General features: G+C 40.9%; 1 protein-coding gene across 4 annotated transcripts in view; it reads left to right on the top strand.

The window, feature by feature from the left end:
* Window positions 1-18,655, top strand: part of KLHL18 (kelch like family member 18) — a 61,837-nt gene that overhangs the window by 16,707 nt on the left and 26,475 nt on the right. For all 4 annotated transcript variants that reach the window (XM_030811933.1, XM_030811932.1, XM_030811934.1 and 1 more), the window contains exon 2: window positions 18,311-18,441. In XM_030811933.1, coding sequence (XP_030667793.1) covers window positions 18,311-18,441 — 131 coding nt within the window. The remainder of the gene's footprint in view (window positions 1-18,310; window positions 18,442-18,655) is intronic.

The following is an 18,655-nucleotide window of genomic DNA, read 5'->3' as shown; positions in this document are numbered from 1 at the left end:
AGTGGCTCACTCCTATGATCCCAGCACTTTGGGAGGCTGAGGTAAGAGGATTGCTTGAGCCCAGGAGTTTGAGACCAGCACAGGCAACATAGTGAGACCCTGTCTCCATAAAAAATAGAAAAATTAGCCAGATGTTGTGGCACATGGCTGTAGTTGCAGCTACTCAGAAGACTGAGGCAGGAGGATTGATTGAGCCTGGGAGGTCCAGGGTGCAGTGAGCTGTGATTGCACCACTGAACTCCAGCCTGCGTGACAGAGTGATACTGTGTCTCAAAAAAAAAAAAACAAACAAAAAACTGCAAGATAAAAACCCCACCTAAGTTTCCTGCCTGCTCACCTGCCCTGCAGATTTCTGACTCAAGACTGTAACATCAAATCTTATCTGAATCTCCAGCCTGCTAGCCACACTGTATATTTTGGATTTGCTAGCCCCTGCAGTTGCATGAGCCAATTCCTTAAAATAAAAATAAGTTTCTCTCTCTCTTCCCCCCCATACCTCCTCCCTCTCTCTCTCTCACTCCCTGTCCTCTTTCCCTTCTCCATTCCCTTCTTCCCTCCCGCTGTCTTCCCCTTTTCACTTCTCTCCCCCTCTCCACTCTTATCCCTCACCTTCTCTCTCTCCCCACCTCCCTCTTTTCCTCCTTCCTACTTTCTTCCCCATTAGTTCTATTTCTCTGGAAAACCCTGACTAATATGGGTGACCCAATTCTTTTGCATCCTCACCAGCATTATATATGTATATGTATATATATGTGTGTGTATATATGTATATATGTGTATATATGTGTGTATGTATGTATATATGTATATGTGTGTACATATGTATATGTGTATATATATGTGTGTGTGTGTGTGTATATATATAGATATATATTTAAATTCTCTTTATTTTTATTTTTTAGTAGAGATGGGTTTTGCCATGTTGCCCAAGCTGGTCTTGAACTCCTGGGCTCAAGACCAGCTGGGATTATAAGCATGAACCACCATGTTACAGGCATGAACCACCACACCCAGCCTAGCATTTTATATGATCACTGTTTTTTATTTTAGCCATTCTGTTAGTGGTATCTCATTGTGATTCTTTTTTTTTTTTTTTTTTTTTTTTTTTTGGAGACAGAGTTTTACTCTTGTTGCCCAGACTGGAGTGCAATGGTACGATCTCAGCTCACTGCAACCTCCGCCTCCCAGGTTCAAGTGATTCTGCAGCCTCAGCCTCCCAGGTAGCTAGGATTACAGGATGCGCCACCATGCCCGGTTAATTTTTGGATTTTTAGTAGAGATGGGGTTTTGCCATGTTGGCCAGGCTGGTCTCAAACTCCTGGCCTCAGATGATCCGCCCACCTTGGCTCCCCAAAGTGCTGGGATTACAGTCATTGAGTCACCACACCCGGCCTCACTGTGATTCTAATTTGCATTTTGCTAATGGGTAATGATGTTGGACATCTTCTTATGTGTTTATTTGCCATCTGTATATCCTTTTTAATGAAATATCTTTTCATGTCTTTTGCCCATTTTCTCATTGGATTGCTTTTTGTTTTTTTATTGTTGAGTTTTTAGAGTTCTTTACATATTATAGATACAGATAGATCTTTGTCAGGTATGTAGTTTGCAGATATATTTTTTAGTATGTAGATTGTCTTTTAATTCTAACTGGCTCTTTCACAGAGCAAGTGTTTTTCATTGTGATTTAGTCCAATTTTTTTTTTTTTTAATGGTTTGTGCTTTTGGTCTCATGTCTGAGAACTTTTCACCAAGCCCTAAGTCCTGAATATTTTCTGCTATATTTTATTCTAAAAGTTTTATAGTTTTAAGTTTTATGTTTAAATCTTTGGTCCATTCTGAGTTAAGTTTTGCCTCAGGTGTGAGGTATAGGTTGAAGTTCTTTTTTTTTTTTTGCATATGGATATCCAGTTGCTCCAGCCCCACTGATAGTTGAAGAAACTCTTTTCTCCATCTAAATGCTTTTGTACCTTTGTCAATAAGCAGCTAGCCATTCTTGTGTGAGGTTACCTCTGGGTTCTCTATTCTGTTCCGTTGTTCTTTGTGCCTGTCCCTTCACCAATATGACACAGTCTTATTGTAGCTATATAGTTGACCCTTAAATAATGTGGGGGTTGGAATGTTGACCCCCCCCATCCCCATTCAGAAATCAAAGTGCAACTTTTGACTTCCCAGAAACATAATTACTAATAGCCTACTGTTGACTAGAAGGAAACCTTACAGATAACATAAACAGTCAATTAACTTTGTTTTGTTTTGTTTCTTCTTCATCTTTTTGAGATAGGGTGTTGCTCTGTCATCTGGGCTGGAGTGCAGTGGCATGATCATAGCTCACTGCAGCTTTGACCTCCCAGGCTCAAGCAATTCTCTCACCTCAGCCTCCCAAGCAGTTGGGACCACAGGTGCACACTACCACTACCATGCCCAGCTAACTTTTTTAATTTTTGTAGAGACGGGATCTTGCCATGATCCCCAGGCTAGTCTTGAACTCCTGGCCTCAAGCAATCTTCTGCCTAGCCCCCTAAAGCAGTGGGATTACAGGCGTGAACCTTCATGCTCAGCTTATTAACACATATTTTGTATGTTATGTGTATTATATACTGTATTCTTATGATAAAGGAAATTAGAGAAAAGAAACTGTTATTTAAAAACTCATTGGCCGGGCGTGGTAGCTCACGCTTGTAATCCCAGCACTTTGGGAGGCCGAGGTGGGCAGATCATTAGGCCAAGAGATCAAGACCATTCTGGCCAACATGGTAAAACCCCGTCTCTACTAAAAATACAAAAATTAGCTGGGTGTGGTGGCGCGCACCTGTAGTCCCAGCTACCCAGGAGCCTGAGGCAGGAGAATTGCTTGAACCCAGCAGGCAGAGGTTGCAGTGAGCCAGGATTGCGCCACTGCACTCTAGCCTGGTGACAGAGCGAGACTCTGTCTCAAACAAACAAAAAAAAACATAAGAGAAAATATATTTACTATTCATTAAGTGGAAGTGGATCATCATAAAGGCCTTCATCACCATCATCATCTTTACATTGAGTAGTCTGGGAGGAGGAAGGACAAGGGTTAGTCTTGCTGTCCCTGGTGGCAGAGGTAGAAGAAAATCTGTGTACAAGTGGACCTACACACTTCAAGCCTGTGTTGTTCAAGGATCAACTGTACATTGTCATTTCTGTCTGACTTTTTGCTTTTTCATTTCTCCAAACATTTTTCTATATGGTACCAATTCTTTTTCCACCATTTGTTTTAGTTCCAGTGCCCATATCATAGAAGAGTCCATGTCATAAAAGAAGCCATGAATAATTGAAACTCTTTTGCCAAGTTGTCTAATGTCAATTTGTTTTCTGGCACTGCTTCTTGAATGTCTTCCTTGTTGTCCAGCACTGGTTTGGGAGCTCTCATCTCTATCAAGTTGTCTTCTGTTAATTCCTCAGGTATAGTATCAATTAGCTGTTTAATTTCTCAAAGATCTATATCTTGAAACTCTTCACCCTTCACCTTTTTGCCATATTCATGATCTCTTCCATGACTGGCTATGTCATAAATCCTGTGACGTCATGTACAACAGCTGAACAGCTTTCTCCAGCAGGAACTTACTGTTTCAGTCTTGATGGCTTTCACAGCTTTTTCTATAACAATGATGGCATCTTCCATGGTATAATCCTTCCAGGCTTTCATGATGTTCTCTCTACTAGGGTTCTCGTCCATAGCCTTGACAGTCCTTTCCATAGAGTGCTGGGTATAATGAGCTTTAAAGGTCCTGTGACACCCTGATTTAGAGGCTGAGTTAGAGACATTGTGTTTCGGGGCGGGTAGACCACTTTCATGCCTTCATAGTTGAATTCTTGGGGTTCCAGATGGCCAGGGGCATTGTCCAATACCAAAGAACTTTAAAAGACCATCCCTTACTGGCAAGGTACTTCCTGACTTCAGTAACAAAACTTCAAAGGAACCAATCCAGAAGAAGTTTTCATCGTCCTTATCTTCTTGTACAACCAAAAGACTGGCAGCTGGTGTCATCCTTTCCCTTCAAGGCTCAGGGTTTAGCAGCTTTATAGGTAAGCTCTCGTTCTGTCACCTAGGCTGGCTTCAAACTGCAGGGCTCAAGCAATTCTCCTGTCTTGGCCTCCTGTCTTGGGATTATAGGCATTAGCCACTGTGCCTGACCAGAATTTCATTCCCTTTTTAAGTGGATTTTATTTATTTTATTATCATCATTAGTTTTTGAGACATGGCCTCTCTCTGTCACCTAGGCTGGAGTGCAGTAGCACGATCATAGCTGACTGCAACCTCAAACTCCTGGGCTCAAGTGATCCTCCTGCCTCAGCCTCCCGAGTAGCTGGGACTACAGGCACATGCCACTATGCCCAACTAATTTTTATTTTTTTTTTTGTAGAGATGAGCTCTATCCTATGTTGCTCAGGCTGGTCTCGAACTGCTAGCCTGAAGTGATTCTCCCACCTCAGCATCCCAAAGTTCAACTTTTATTTTTTTAGAGCAGTTTTAGTTTCACAGCAAAATTGAGTGAAAGGTACAGAGATTTTCCTTATATCCACTATCTCTACATACACATATACAATGGCTAACAATGTTGAACATCTTTTCATGTGCTTATTGGCCATTTGCACTTTGTTCTTCTCATTCAAAATTGTTTTAGCTATTCAAGTTCCTTTGTCTTTCATATAAATTTTAGAATAATATCATTTATAGCTATAAAAACAATCTTGCCTATAATCCCAGCACTTTGGGAGGCCAAGGTGGGAGGATCAGTTGAGGCCAAGAATTCAAGATTAGTCTGGGCAACATAGCAAGACTCTGTGTCTCCAAAATAAAAAATTAGCTGGGTATGGTGGTGTGCATCTTGTAGTCCTAGCTACTCGGGAGGCTGAGGTAGGAGGATTGTATGAGCCCAGGAGTTTGAGGCTATAGTGAGCTGTGATTATGCCACTGTACTCTAGCCTGGGCAACAGAGCAAGACACACAAGTCCTGTACATTGGTTTGTTAGATTTACACATAAGTATTTAATTTTTTTAGTGATTGTAAATGTAATTTTATTTTAAATTTTGGTTTCCATGTGTTACTTGCTGGTATATGGAAAACACAACTGATTTTTGTATGTTGATTTTGTGTCTTGTAACTTTGCTGAACTCACTTATTAGTTCTAGGGTTATTTGTTTTTTGCAGACTGCTTTGGATTTTCTACGTAAACCATAAATAATGTCAGGCCGGGTGCCGTGGCTCACACTTGTAATCCCAACAATTTGGGAGGCCGAGGCGGGTGGATTGCTTGAGCTCACAAGTTCAAGACCAGCCTGGGCAACATGGTGAAATCCCATCTCTACAAATAATACAAAAATTAGCTGGGTGTGGTGGTGCGCACCTGTAGTCCCAACTACTTGGGAGGCTGAGGTGGGAGGATGGCGTGAGCACAGGAGGTGGAGGTTGTAGTGAACTAAGATTGGATCACTGCACTCTTAACTTGGGTGACAGAGGGAGATCCTGTTTCAAAAAAAAAAAAGAGAGAAAGAAAAAAACCCATAATGTCATCAGCAAATAGGGATAGTTTTATTTCTTATTTTCTGATTTGTATTCCTTTTATTTCATTTTGTTGCCTTACTGAGCTTGCTAGAACTTCCAAGAGTGTGTTAAATAGCAGTGGTAAGAGTGAACATTCTTGCCTTGTTCAACATCTCAGTGGTGAGCATTCAGTGTTTTACTAGAATACTAGAAGTTTTTTGTAGATGTTCTTTGTCAAGTTGAGGAAGTTCCCCTCAATTCCTAGTGTTCTGAGAATTTTTATCAAGAATGAGTGCTGAATTTTGTCAACTGTTTTTTTTTTTTTTTTTTGCATGGAGAGGGTCGTGTCACTTCTTTTTTCGTGAGTCTATTAATATACTGGATTACATAGATTTATTTTCAAATATTAAGTCTGCGTTAACCCGGATAAACCCTATTTGGTCATGGTATATAATTATTTTTATATATTGCTGAATTCTGTTTGCTGATATTTTGTTAAGGATTTTTGCATCTATATTCATGAGGGATATTGGTCTGTACTTTTCTTTTTTTATACTGTCTGTCTAGTTTTAGTACTAGGGTAATACTGCATAAAATGAACTTGGAGTTATCCCTTAATCTTCTATTTTCTGGAAGAGATTGTTTAAAATTGGTATTAATTCTGTTTTAAACATTTGGTAGAATTCTCTAGTGAAACCATCTGGACCTGTAGATTTCTTTTTCAAGCATTTTAAAATTAAAGATTTAGTTTTCTTATTAGTTACAAGGCTTTTCAATTATTCCCCCATCTTGGGTAAGTTGTCATTTTCAAGAAATTGGTCAATTTCATCAGTTGTCAAATTTATGTGCAGAGTTGTTCATAGTATTCTCCTGTTATCATTTTTATGATTGCGGGGTCTGTAGTATTATCAACTGTTTCATTCCTATATTGGTGATTTGTCTTTTCTGTCTTTGTCAATTTTATCGATATTTTCAAAGAAGCATCTTTTTGTTTCATTAGTTTACTGTTTTCCTGTTTTTAATTTCATTGATTTCTGCTCCTTTTAATTTCCTTCCTTCTGCTTGCTTTGGGTTTATTTTTTCTGTAGTTCTTGGAGAGGTAGTTTGGATTATTCACTTGAGACTTTTCTAATGTAAGCATTTAGTGTCATAATCTCACCACTGCTTTAGATATGTTGTATTTTCACTTTCATTAATTCAATGTATTTTTAAATTTCCCTTCCTTTTTTAGAGACTCCTCTTTGACCTATAGACTATTTTGAGGCATGTTGGACCTTTGATGGATTCATGAGTTTATTTTCCTAATTTACAGATATTATTTTCTATGTATCAAATATTGCATAATGCAAATATCATTGTAAGAGAGGAAACATTTTTGACATGGTCAGATTCCTGCCCTTGGGGATTTTACATTGTGTTGTGTGTAGCTTTTAATTCATTCATTTTCACTGATGAATAATGTTCCATTATGTGAATATCAGAAATTAGGATTCTCCTCTCAATGGTTGTTTAGGTGGTTTTTTGTTTTGTTTAGTTTTCTGCTTTTCTGAACAGCGATGTAAACATTTTATTACATATTTTCTGGAGCGTATGCATCTAAGGTATATAGCTAGGAGTTAAATTGCTAGGTCATTGAGTATGTGCGTGTTCAACTTTTCATGATCATGTTAGTATTGGCATTATTTTTCAAAGTGGAAATTATATAAATTTACATACATTGTAGCAGTGCTTAAGAGCTCTTCTGTCCATCCACATCATCATCAGCTTTGGGTATTATTGGACTTCTTAATTGGACTTCTCCTGGATGTGAAATTATATCTCATTGTGATGCTAGCATTTCCCTGATTATTGCTGAGATCATCTTTTCCTTTGTTTTAGACCATTATTCTGTTTCATTGTCTGTGAAATGCCTAGTTTTAGGTAAGTCTTAAGCTCACTTTTCTTTTTTCAAATTATGATTCGTTGATTTATTGGAGTTCTTTATGTACTCTGGATACTAATTATTTGTTGGTTTTATGTTTGCAAATATCTTTTCTCACTTGTAACTTGTCTTTTTTTTGAGATGGAGTCTCGCTCCATCACCCAGGCTGGAGTGCAGTGGCAAGATCCTGGCTCACTGCAACGTTCGCCTCCCGGGTTCAAGCGATTCTCCTGCTTCAGCCTCCCGAGTAGCTGGGATTACAGGTGCATGCCACCACACCCGGCTAATTTTTTATATTTTGGTAGAGACGGGGTTTCAGCATGTTGGCCAGGCTGGTCTTGAACTCCTGACCTCAAGTGATCTGCCCACCTCAGCCTGCCAAAGTGCTGGGATTACAGGTGTAAGCCACCACACCTGTCCTGGACAGAAGTTCTTAATTTTACTGTAGTCAAATATTGAAGTCTTCTCTCTTAAGGTTAATGCTTTCTGAATTCTTGTTTAAGAAATCCTAATCTCAAGGTCAAAAAGACCTACAATATTTTCTTCCAAAATTTTGAAGTTTTGCCTTTAATGCTTAAGATTTTTTTTCTTCTTTTTTTGTATTTTATAAAAAAAAAATAGAGACAAGATCTTGCCATGTTGCCCATGCTAATCCCAAACTCCTGGGCTCAGGCAGTCCTCCCACCTCGGCCTCCCAAAGTGTTGGGATTATAGGCGTGAGCCACTGCACCTGGCCATTAAGGCTTTTTTCTATCTGGAATTGATTTTGGTGTGTGATGTGAAGCAGGAATTCAATTTGATTTTTTTTCCATGTGGATAACTAGTTGTCCCAACACCAATTTTTTTTTTTTTTTTTTTTTTTTTTTTTTTTTTTTTTTTTTTTTTTTTGAGATGGAGTCTCGCTCTTTTTCCTAGGCCGGAGTGCAGTGGCGCTATCTCGGCTCACTGCAAGCTCCACCTCCTGGGCTCACGCCATTCTCCTGCCTCAGCCTCCCGAGTAGCCAAGACTACAGGTGCCCGCCACCACGCCCGGCTAATTTTTTGTATTTTTAGTAGAGACGGGGTTTCACCATGTTAGCCAGGATGGTCTCGATCTCCTGACCTCGGGATCCACCCGCCTTGGCCTCCCAAAGTGCTGGGATTACAGGCGTGAGCCACCGCGCCCAGCCCCCAACACCATTTTTTAAGTGGACTCTCTTTTCCATATTATCTGCAATGCCATTTCTGTCATTTATCAAGTTTACATATATATGGGATGTATTTCTGACTGCTTATTCTGTTCATTTGGTCGGTTTGTTTCAGTACCACAATTTCCTAATTTCTATTGCTTTATAAGTATTGACATCTGATAGGGCAGTTCCGCCTACCTTATTCTTTTAAATTTTTTTTAGGGATTAATTTATCCCTACTGCTTCTCCATTTTATAGACTTATTCTTACAGACCAGCTTCATGGCCTTTATGATTCAAATATGTGCCTCAATAAAATTATGGATTACTACTTATCATGCACTTTCAGCATCCTTTGTGACTGCGTTAAAGCTTAGTCTTAACCCCACTGATCCCAAGGGCATTCTTTCCATGCGGTCTGGGCACTTAACTGTTGTTAGTGCTTTATTTATATTCATTGTGAGCTCCTGAAGGTAGGAACAATAGTATCAAAATGTTTTCCATCAAAGAGAAATCTATTCTGGGTATATCTTTTACTTTCTTTGGGAACACCTGTCTCAGATTACTCCCAACTCAGATTTTGCCGGGCTGCTTTACTGTTTGAATGCTGAGCCCCACCTGCCTGTGGTAGGGAACAGAATTTGTGTTGAGCAGCCCTGTCTGAGGTAGCAGAGCTAGTGAGGACCTTCTGATTCCATCCAGTCTCTATGCCACATCGCCTTTCTGGTGGACCTACACTCTCTTCTACCTCCAGACATCTTCCTGCTTCTCTTCTCATTTCCTTTCTGTGTACCTCCCTTCTGTGTCTTCTTTGTTGATACATCCTCTACTAGGTGATCTTTAAATGTTGAAGTTCTTCAAGGCTGTCTTATAGCCTATTTTCTTCACACTTCGAGTTGTCTCCCTAAGTGATCTTTTTTCTGTCTTCACTGATTATTTCCAAAAGTGTTATTTGAGCCCAGACTTATCTCTGTATTCCAGACTGGACCATCCACTTTCTATATAGTCTCTGTTTAGATGCCTCCCAGGCACTCGGTGTCAGCTTGTCCAAAACTTTATTTGGTCTTTTACTCCTGACTTTATCCTTCTCTGTCGTTTCTGATCTAAGTATGTGGCACCTCCACATGCCAGATCGCACCAGTAACCTGGAAGTCATCTTGACACCTCTTTCCCTCACTCCCACATCTAGTTAGTCACCAGGTCACAGCAGTTCTAAGGTCAGCATCTTTCCTGAGTCTGACTTTTTTCTCCTTTCCCATTGCCACCATCCAGGCCGAGCTCAGCTCTTCTCTCTCTGGACCAGGCAGTGGTCTCCTGGCTGGACTCCTAGCTGCCACTCCTGTCCCTCCAATTCATCTCCACAGAGTGGCCTGGTCAGCTTGGAATTTCTTCCTTAGTCCTGTTCCCTGGTTTCCTGATACTTTTTTCTTTTGAGCCAGAGTCTCGCTCTGTCGTCCAGGCTGGAGTGCAGTGGCTCAATCTCGGCTCACTGCAAGCTCTGCCTCCCGGGTTCATGCCATTCTCCTGCCTCAGCCTCCTGAGTAGCTGGGACTACAGGCGCCCCCCACTTCACCCGGCTAATTTTTTGTATTTTTAGTAGAGACGGGGTTTTACCATGTTAGCCAGGATGGCCTCGATCTTCTGGCCTCCTGATACTTTTAAAGTAACACGTAGAATTCTTGAGTGTCCCATCTATTTAGTCAGCCTCACATCACATCACTTTGCTTTTCATAGCTGTACTTGAATCATGGAAGCCACTGATCTCAAACATTTACCAAAGGAATAGTATGTTCATGATTTTAAAAACCAAGTATAGACCAGGCATGGTGGCTCACACCTGTAATCCCAGCACTTTGGGAGGCCAAGGAGGGCGGTTCATGAGGTCAGGAGATCAAGACCATTCTGGCTAACATGGTGAAACCCCGTCTCTACTAAAAATACAAAAAATTAGCCGGGCATGGTGGTGGGTGCCTGTAGTCCCAGCTACTCAGGAGACTGAGGCAGGAGAATCGCTTGAACCCAAGAGGCGGAGATTGCAGTGAGCCAAGATCGCGCCACTGCACTCCAGCCTGGTGACAGAGCGAGACTGTCTCAAAACAAACAAACAAAACAAGTATAGTAGAGTTACGACATATGAACATTTAAGTTACCTGTTGACTGGTAGACCTAATCTCCTTCCCCCTTGTGTAACTCCATCACTTCTTTTAATTTACTGAACAGAGCTGTTGACAGGTGTTAAAGTTTTTATTATATAATAATAATAAATAATATAGAGGCAAGCAGGAGTACTGCATTTTCAGTCTTCAGAGTGTATTATGCAGAGCCCTGCTCAGGAAGAATTCTGTATCCACTCTTTGTAGAAGCCAAGGGGCATGAATGCTGAGTCTTTGCTAGTTTTAGTGGAAGTGGTTTAGTCTTTCTCGTTTGAATTGATCTTTTTTTCTTAGAAGCAAATTCGGGGGTGTTGTACATACCTAGGAAGTCCCATGATTGCCCCAAATTTGCTTTGTAGGTGCTATTCATTGCAAATAATTTCACAGTGGTAGTGTAGGCATGGGCACTAAGTGTTTGTTGAATACACCAGGAGATCTCATGTCCTGATCTAGCCTCAGCAGCTTCCATGTGTATTCATGGGTGTAGCTATTTTAGTGTAGAGTGTTTTGTGTATACCATAGATTCATTTCTTTCTTTCTGTCCTATCTTGGACTTTGAACCTGACTCTAATACTTTAAATCTACTGTCTGATTCCATTTCATTGATAATATTTTATAAGAGGTATATTTTTAGAGGCGGGTATGTAGCAAAATGTGACTAAAGGTAGAGTGTATGCTAAATAGCCTTAAGTTTTCTAACCAACCAGTTATGTGTTTCTTACTGATGAATTTTTTTGAAAAAATTGTGTGGCACCAGTTCACATGTCTTTGCCACCTTAGGAGTGGGGAAGAGGGGAGATTTGAGGTAATTGCAGATCAGTGGAGAAAGTGGCCTTTGCATGGGCCTGTGTAATTCTAGATATTAATTATAGGGAACCCACTTACCCTCTTATATAAGCTATGGTTTATATTACATTTATTGATAAGAAAATAATATTTTTGTCTCCCATTTGCTTTGTCCTCCCCCCACCCCCCGAGAGGCTAGGTTTCATTATGTTGCCCACACTGGCCTCAAACTCCTAGTAACTGAGATCCAAGGTATGTTCCACCATGCTTAGTTTAGTCCTTTTTTTAAATGTATGTTTTATTTTGAGATAATTGTAGAATCACATGCAGTGGTAAGATAGTTCAGTGAAATCACACGTACCTTTTAAATTTTTTTTTTTTTTTTGAGATGGAGTCTCGCTCTGTTGCCCAGGCTGGAGTGCAGTGGCGCAATCTCGGCTCACTGCAGGCTCTGCCTCCCAGATTCACGCCATTCTCCTGCCTCAGCCTCCTGAGTAGCTGGGACTACAGGCGCCTGCCACCACGTCCAGCTAATTTTTTGTATTTTTAGTAGAGACGGGGTTTCACCGTGTTAGCCAGGATAGTCTTGATCTTCCGACCTTGTGATCTGCCCGCCTCAGCCTCCCAAAGTGCTGGGATTACAGGCGTGAGCCACCATGCCTGGCCTAATTTTTTTTTTTTTTTAATAGAGAAAGGGTCTCACTTTGCTGCCCAGGCTGGAATGCAGTGGTGTGATTATAACTTCCTGTAACCCCCAACTCTCAGGCTCAAGCAATCCTCCTGTGTCAGCTGCCTAAGTAGCTGGGACTGCAGATGCACACCACTGCACCCAGCTAATTTATTTTATTTTATTTTTTGTAAGAACATGGTCTTGCCATATTGCCCAGACTGGTGTGAAACTTCTGGACCCAGGCAGTCCTCCTACCTCAGCCTCCCAAAGTGCTGGGATTACAGGCGTGAACCACCATGCCCACAACTTTTTCCTTTTGCCCAATTTCTCCCAGTGGTAATATCTTGCAAAACTATTAAGCCAGAGGAACTGAAAGTACAATGTTGCAACTAGAATATTAACATTGGTATAATTATAATTCATTAATCTTATTCAGATTTCTTCAGTTTTACTTTTATTCATTCTGTGTATATGTGTATTTAATTCTATGTAGTTTTATCACATGTGTAGGTTTTTTATTTATAACTTTTTTCTCAGTTGACTGAGAACTCAAGCTGAGAGAAGGTATGCTATTTATTAGGTCCCTCTCCAATTCCACCAGTAACAACCTAAGCATAATTCCTTCTCTTCACATAATAGCTACCTGACATTGGGTGAGCTACTTAACTTCCAAATCGTGGTTTTCTCATCTATAGAACATGATTCACAGTAGCTGTCTACTGCAGAGGGTTGCTGTGAGGACTGAAATGAGAATATGTGCAGAATGGGTACTTGGCATAGTCTGTGGCATACAAAAGGAGCTCAATAAATGATCATCTCATTTTTTTTAAAGTGACATTTTATTTTATTTTTTGAGACATTCTCTTGCTCTGTTGCCCAGGCTGGAGTGCAGTGACAATTATAGCTCACTGCAACCTTGAACTCCTGGACTCAAACCATCTTCCCAAGCATGCACCACCATGCCTGGCTAGTTTTTTGTAGAGATGGGGTCTTGCTGTGTTGCCCAGGCTGGTCTTGAAAATCCCTGTCTCAAGAAACCTTCCCACCTTAGCATCCCAAAGAGCTGGGATTACAGGCATAAGCCACTGTGCCCAGCGAAAAATGAGACATGTAAAAACTGAGATTACAAATGAGAGTGTTTGGGTTTTTAAAAGCTTTTCACAAAAGTGTAGTATCACAGGATTGTAGAATTGGAAGGCCTCTAAGTAGTCACTTAATAGTTTTAAAACCAGTCCAGGACACCCCCTAAGTGTTCTTAGCTCTTATTCTTAACGCTTATTTGTTTTTTGTCTTTTTTTTTTCTTCCTTTTTGTGGAGAACGGGGTCTCGCTGTATTGCCCAGGCAGGTCTCGAACTCCTGGGCTCAAGCTATCCTCCTGCCTCTGCCTCCCCGAGAGCTGAGATTACCGGCGTGAGCCACCGCGCCCGGCACTTAGCTCTTATTGTTTATGATAAACGAAAATCTGCTTTCCTGTAATTTTCTAGATCTGCCCGAATCCATGTGATAGCCCTTCTAGGATTTGACGACAACCATCATGTTCCTCCTAAATTACCTTTTCCAGACTATCCTTTAGCTATTCCTTATAAGATGTAGCTTTCAGCCTCTTGCCCATCTTGGTCTTCCTCATCTAGACAAGGTCCAATTTGTTGTTCCCCTTAGCTGATTACAGAACTCAAATGTAATCAGGCTAACATATCCCAAGATAGGCCTATCTTCTCTGTAGCTGGTTTTTTTTTGAAACCAGGTCATTCTGTTGGTGCACATACAGCTTGTTCTTTTGTCTTCTGTTTATTTTCTAGATGAAAAATAAATGCACAGCAGTTAAACACAGCCAATTGAACACACACTTAACTTTCATTCCCCTCCATAACCCCATTAAAATAGTAGTAAGAGGGGAAAGACATATCAGCAAATGAGAAATCAATGGAATATTAAAGCCAGAGAGCATGTGTGGAGAAGACTTAGTGGGCCAGAGGAACTGAAAGTGCCTCCCAGGGGGAGAAACTGAGAAGGAAGAGGATTTCTAGTGTAGAACCCTGGAATAGTTCCAGAATTGGAGACACCAAATACTGAAAACAGGAAGATTACTTGGAAGTCTGTATGAAAGGCAATTAGATGCCTGCACCCCCTCCCCCACTCTCTCAGGAGATAGGAAGTTTAGTCTTAGATACTGAACCAGAGGCTCCGAATCAGGCACACCAAGCTTAGGAGAAGGGATGCAATATGGAGCAAAACTGAAAATAAGGGCTTTAAGATAAGAGTTATCAGTAGTGCATGGTAGAACCATCCCCCTCTTACACACAGTTTCCAGAATATCTGTAGGCTGACAGATATTTCCCTGCAAGAGATTGGAAGATCCTGCTCTGATAAAATTAACTCCAGAGAAAAAGTCCTAACGATACTGAATACTTCCAGGGGTCCTCAATCAAATGGCCGATTCTTGCCTGATCACCCTAATGTGAAGCCGACAAATCGACAAGCCTACCCCCTAGCCAAGTGTCACCAGGCATTTAAAGAAAACCTCTAACATAGAAGACAGAGATCAAAACAATTGGAAGAGAAAATATCTCAGGAAACAGTAAAAGCAGAGAGAGAAAGAAGAAAAAAAAGTTGTAACTATATACTATCTCAGGAGAGATTTGAGAAAATATTGCATTCATGAAAGATGAACAGGATTCTTTTAAAAAGGAAGCTTTTGAAAACAAGACCTCTAGGAAATTAAAAATGTGATAGCCAGTATAAAAACCTACAGCACAGAAAGATTGTAAGATAGGGTTGAAGAAGTTTCCTCACTGATAGACCAAATGAAAGAGATGGAACGTGGGGAAGAACAATAAGAAAATTAGAGGATTATTCCAAGAAATCTAACACCTGACTAATAGAAATTTCTGAGGAGAAAAAATTACAATAGGAGGGAGGAAATTATGAAGGATTAAATGCTGTGAAGAGATTTTTCCAGAACTGAAATAATGTCTGTAGATTGATACAGCACAATAAAAGAAAACCAATACCAAGATACAACACTGAAATTTTAGAACTACAAGAATACAGGGAAGATCCTAAAGGCTTCTAGAGAGCACAGTTACATACCTAGAGTTAGGATTCAAAATAGCATTCGAGTTCTCAATAACAACAAACTAGGCCAGGTGTGGTGACTCACACCTGTAATCCCAGCACTTCGAGAGGCTGAGGTGGGAGGATTGCTTGAAGCCAGGAGTTTGAGAACAGCCTGAGCAACAAAGCAGGACCTGTCTGTACAAATATATACGTATATATATATATTTTTTGAACATAGCCAGGTGCACACTAGCATGCCTATAGTCTCAACTACTCAGGAGACTGAGGCAGGAGGATTGCTTGAGTTCAGGAATTCAAGTCCAGCCTGGAGGACAGAGTAAGACCCCATCTCTAAAAACAAAGAAGTAGAAGACAATGGAGCAATACTTTCAAAATTTTGACAGGAAAAAAGTCTAAACTTTGAATTTTTTAACCAACTAAATTATTATCTAAGCTTGAGGGTAGTAAAGACATTTTCAGACATTGTACATAGACCCCTTCTTATGAGGCTTTACTAGAAGACACATTTTTATTTGTTTGAGATGGAATCTCGTTCTTCTTGCCCAGGCTGGAGTGCAATGGTACGATGTCCGCTCACTGCAACCTCCACCTCCCAGGTTCAAGCAATTCTCCTGCCTCAGCACCTCAGGTAGCTGGAATTACAGGTGCCCGCCACCACACTGGGCTAAATTTTTGCATTTTTAGTAGAGATGGGGTTTCACCATGTTGGCCAGGCTAGTCTCGAACTCCTGACCTCAGGTGATCCACCCGCCTCAGGCTCCCAAAGTGCTGAGATTACAGGTGTGAGCCACCACGCCCAGCCTAGAAGACACTTTCTACCAGAACAAGTGAATAAATAAGCAAGAGGACTATGTGGGGTTCAGGAAACGGGGGTATTAGTATAGGTGAGGGAAACAGAATTCCCAGGAAGAGTTCCAGTAGATAATGTCTCAAGAAACAGACAACTTAAAACAAACAACTGATAGAGTACCTGACTGAATATATTAACCAGAGTTTTATGCTCTAGGGAAAAGAAAAATTATACAAAAAGGAAATATACTCACAGTATACAGCATGGCTTGGCTACAAATAATATTTACATAGACTTAATGCAACTCTTAATATTAATTTAACCAAAATTTGACCTAATTATATTGGAAAGATAGGGAGAGTGTATGGGGTAGTACATGAAGAAAGGTATCAGGACAAATACTTAATCTTCCATAATAGGAATTAGATTAGTAATATAATAGTTATCTTTTGCCGCATAACAAACTACCCCAAAATTTGTGACTTTTTTGTTTTTGAGACTCCAGCCCAGGCAGGAGTGCAGTGGCACGATCTTGGCTCACTGCAGCCTCTGTCTCCCAGGTTCAAGCGACTCTCCTGCCTCAGTGACCCAAGTAGCTGGGATTACAGGCATGCACCACCACACCCAGCTAATTTTTGTATTTATTGTAGAGACAGGGTTTCATCATGTTGCCCAGGCTGCTCTCAAACTCCTGATCCACCCTCAAGCGATCCACCTTCCTTGGCCTCCCAAAGTGCTGGGATTACAGGCATGAGCCACCCTGCGCCCGGCCCAAAATTTAGTTACTTAAAACAAGTATTTATTATCTCACAGTTTCTGCGGGCCAGGAGTTCAGAAGCAGCTCAGACATTTCTCACAAAGTTGCTGTCATCTGAAGGCTTGACTACAGCTGGAGGATGCTCTTCCAAGCTCACTCAGGTAGCCATAGAAGGCTTCAGTCTTCTTCATAGGGGTGTCTCTTAAGGATATGTTATTTAGCTTCTCTTAGAGCAAGTGATCCAGAAGAAGAGGGTAAGAGGAATTGCCTTTTATGACCTAGCTTTGAATGTGACATACCATTATCACTTCTGCTATATTCTGTTGGTCACATAGACCAACCCTGACATGTTGTGGGAGGGGACTGCACAAGGGTGTAAATACCAAGAGTGAGCGTTTACTGGGAGCTATTTAAAGGTTGGGTACCACTTTAACTCAAAGTGAAAAGTCAACAAGTAATATATAAGCATATTATTTAGAAAAATGGAGAAAAGTCCTAGAAGCAAGAGTTTGTCCCTGGGAGTAGGAATCACGGGCAAGGAATCAAGAAAACAGAGACTGCTAGTTGTTTTTTTCTTCTGTAATAAACCTCATAGAACAACTTTAAGAAATTTGAGTAGAGGCTGGGTGCGGTGTCTCACGCCTGTTTATCCAAGGATTCGATCTTCTAACCTCGAACCCTTGGATAAACATGACACAAAGAGATGAGCATCAGATAGTGAGATTCTCTGGCATTTCACTAATGTGGAACCTGATAAAAAGGAAAAAAGGATTGTTTTGCTCTTCCTGGAGAATAGAAAGTTCTTAAGTAGAAATGTTTATATAGCTTGGAACTATAAATGGCTTATTGAAGGGAAGAGCCTTTTGGCAGATAGTTGGAAAACACTTTATAGAATTCCTCAGGCTAAGGGTGTGTCAGTGAGGATTTGACACTCATTGGAGGAAGAGTTGGCCTCTGTCCCTGCTAGCCACACAGGGCAGCAGCCAGTCCACAACACCAGTGTATCTCCTCATGCCCCTGCCTCCGGCCCGGTCACTACATATTTACTCTTCTTGAGGAGCATACTGTTAGGAGCACCAGCGTTCTTGGACCATTTGTCTAGTCCATCTGCCTGAGGTTGGGATAAAGTGTTACAGGAATCAGGTATTTGAGTTGGTGGAGTAGCTGAAAGGGGTGCATTGGAGACTACCATATAAGCAAAAACGATTACATGAAACATTCAGGCTTAAATTTTTTTGGCTATTTTAACACTTCATTAAAATGTATTGTTTACATTCTTCTACTGTAACCGAGTATATTGCATTTAAAATACTTCAGGGTCATCATGCTAAGCCTTGGCCTCCATGCCCTGGGATGCCTTCAACGCCTTTGCAATGGGCAGTGGGGTATGCTGTGGAGGGGGGTGGGTTTTGTTTTTTTTTTTTTTTTGCATTCCTCAATATCTGTCTTTGTATTTTACTTTGCCCACAGATTGGGGACCACAAATTCAGTGCTCACCGGATCGTCTTAGCAGCCTCGATCCCATATTTCCATGCTATGTTTACAAATGACATGATGGAGTGCAAGCAGGATGAGATTGTAATGCAAGGAATGGACCCAAGGTACTGAATCCCACCATTAGGTTTCGCAGGCTGCTTTCCAGGTGCAGTTTCAGCCTGTGCACAGTTCCGTTGAGGACCTGCAGCAGGACACAGTGTCTAATAGCCTAGCTCTACACAAATAATAAGTGATTAATAAGCAGATTAGCACCTCAGCCAGTGGTCTGAGATAGGGTTAAAATGAAGGGAGTTTTGATGCTGCTGTTTTTACCCTACT

The sequence above is a fragment of the Nomascus leucogenys genome, chromosome 4, assembly GCF_006542625.1.
Source record: "Nomascus leucogenys isolate Asia chromosome 4, Asia_NLE_v1, whole genome shotgun sequence".
Taxonomy (NCBI): Eukaryota; Metazoa; Chordata; class Mammalia; order Primates; family Hylobatidae; genus Nomascus; species Nomascus leucogenys.
The sequence above is the reverse complement of the archived record's forward strand: the minus strand, read 5'-3'. Positions and strand labels throughout refer to the sequence as shown.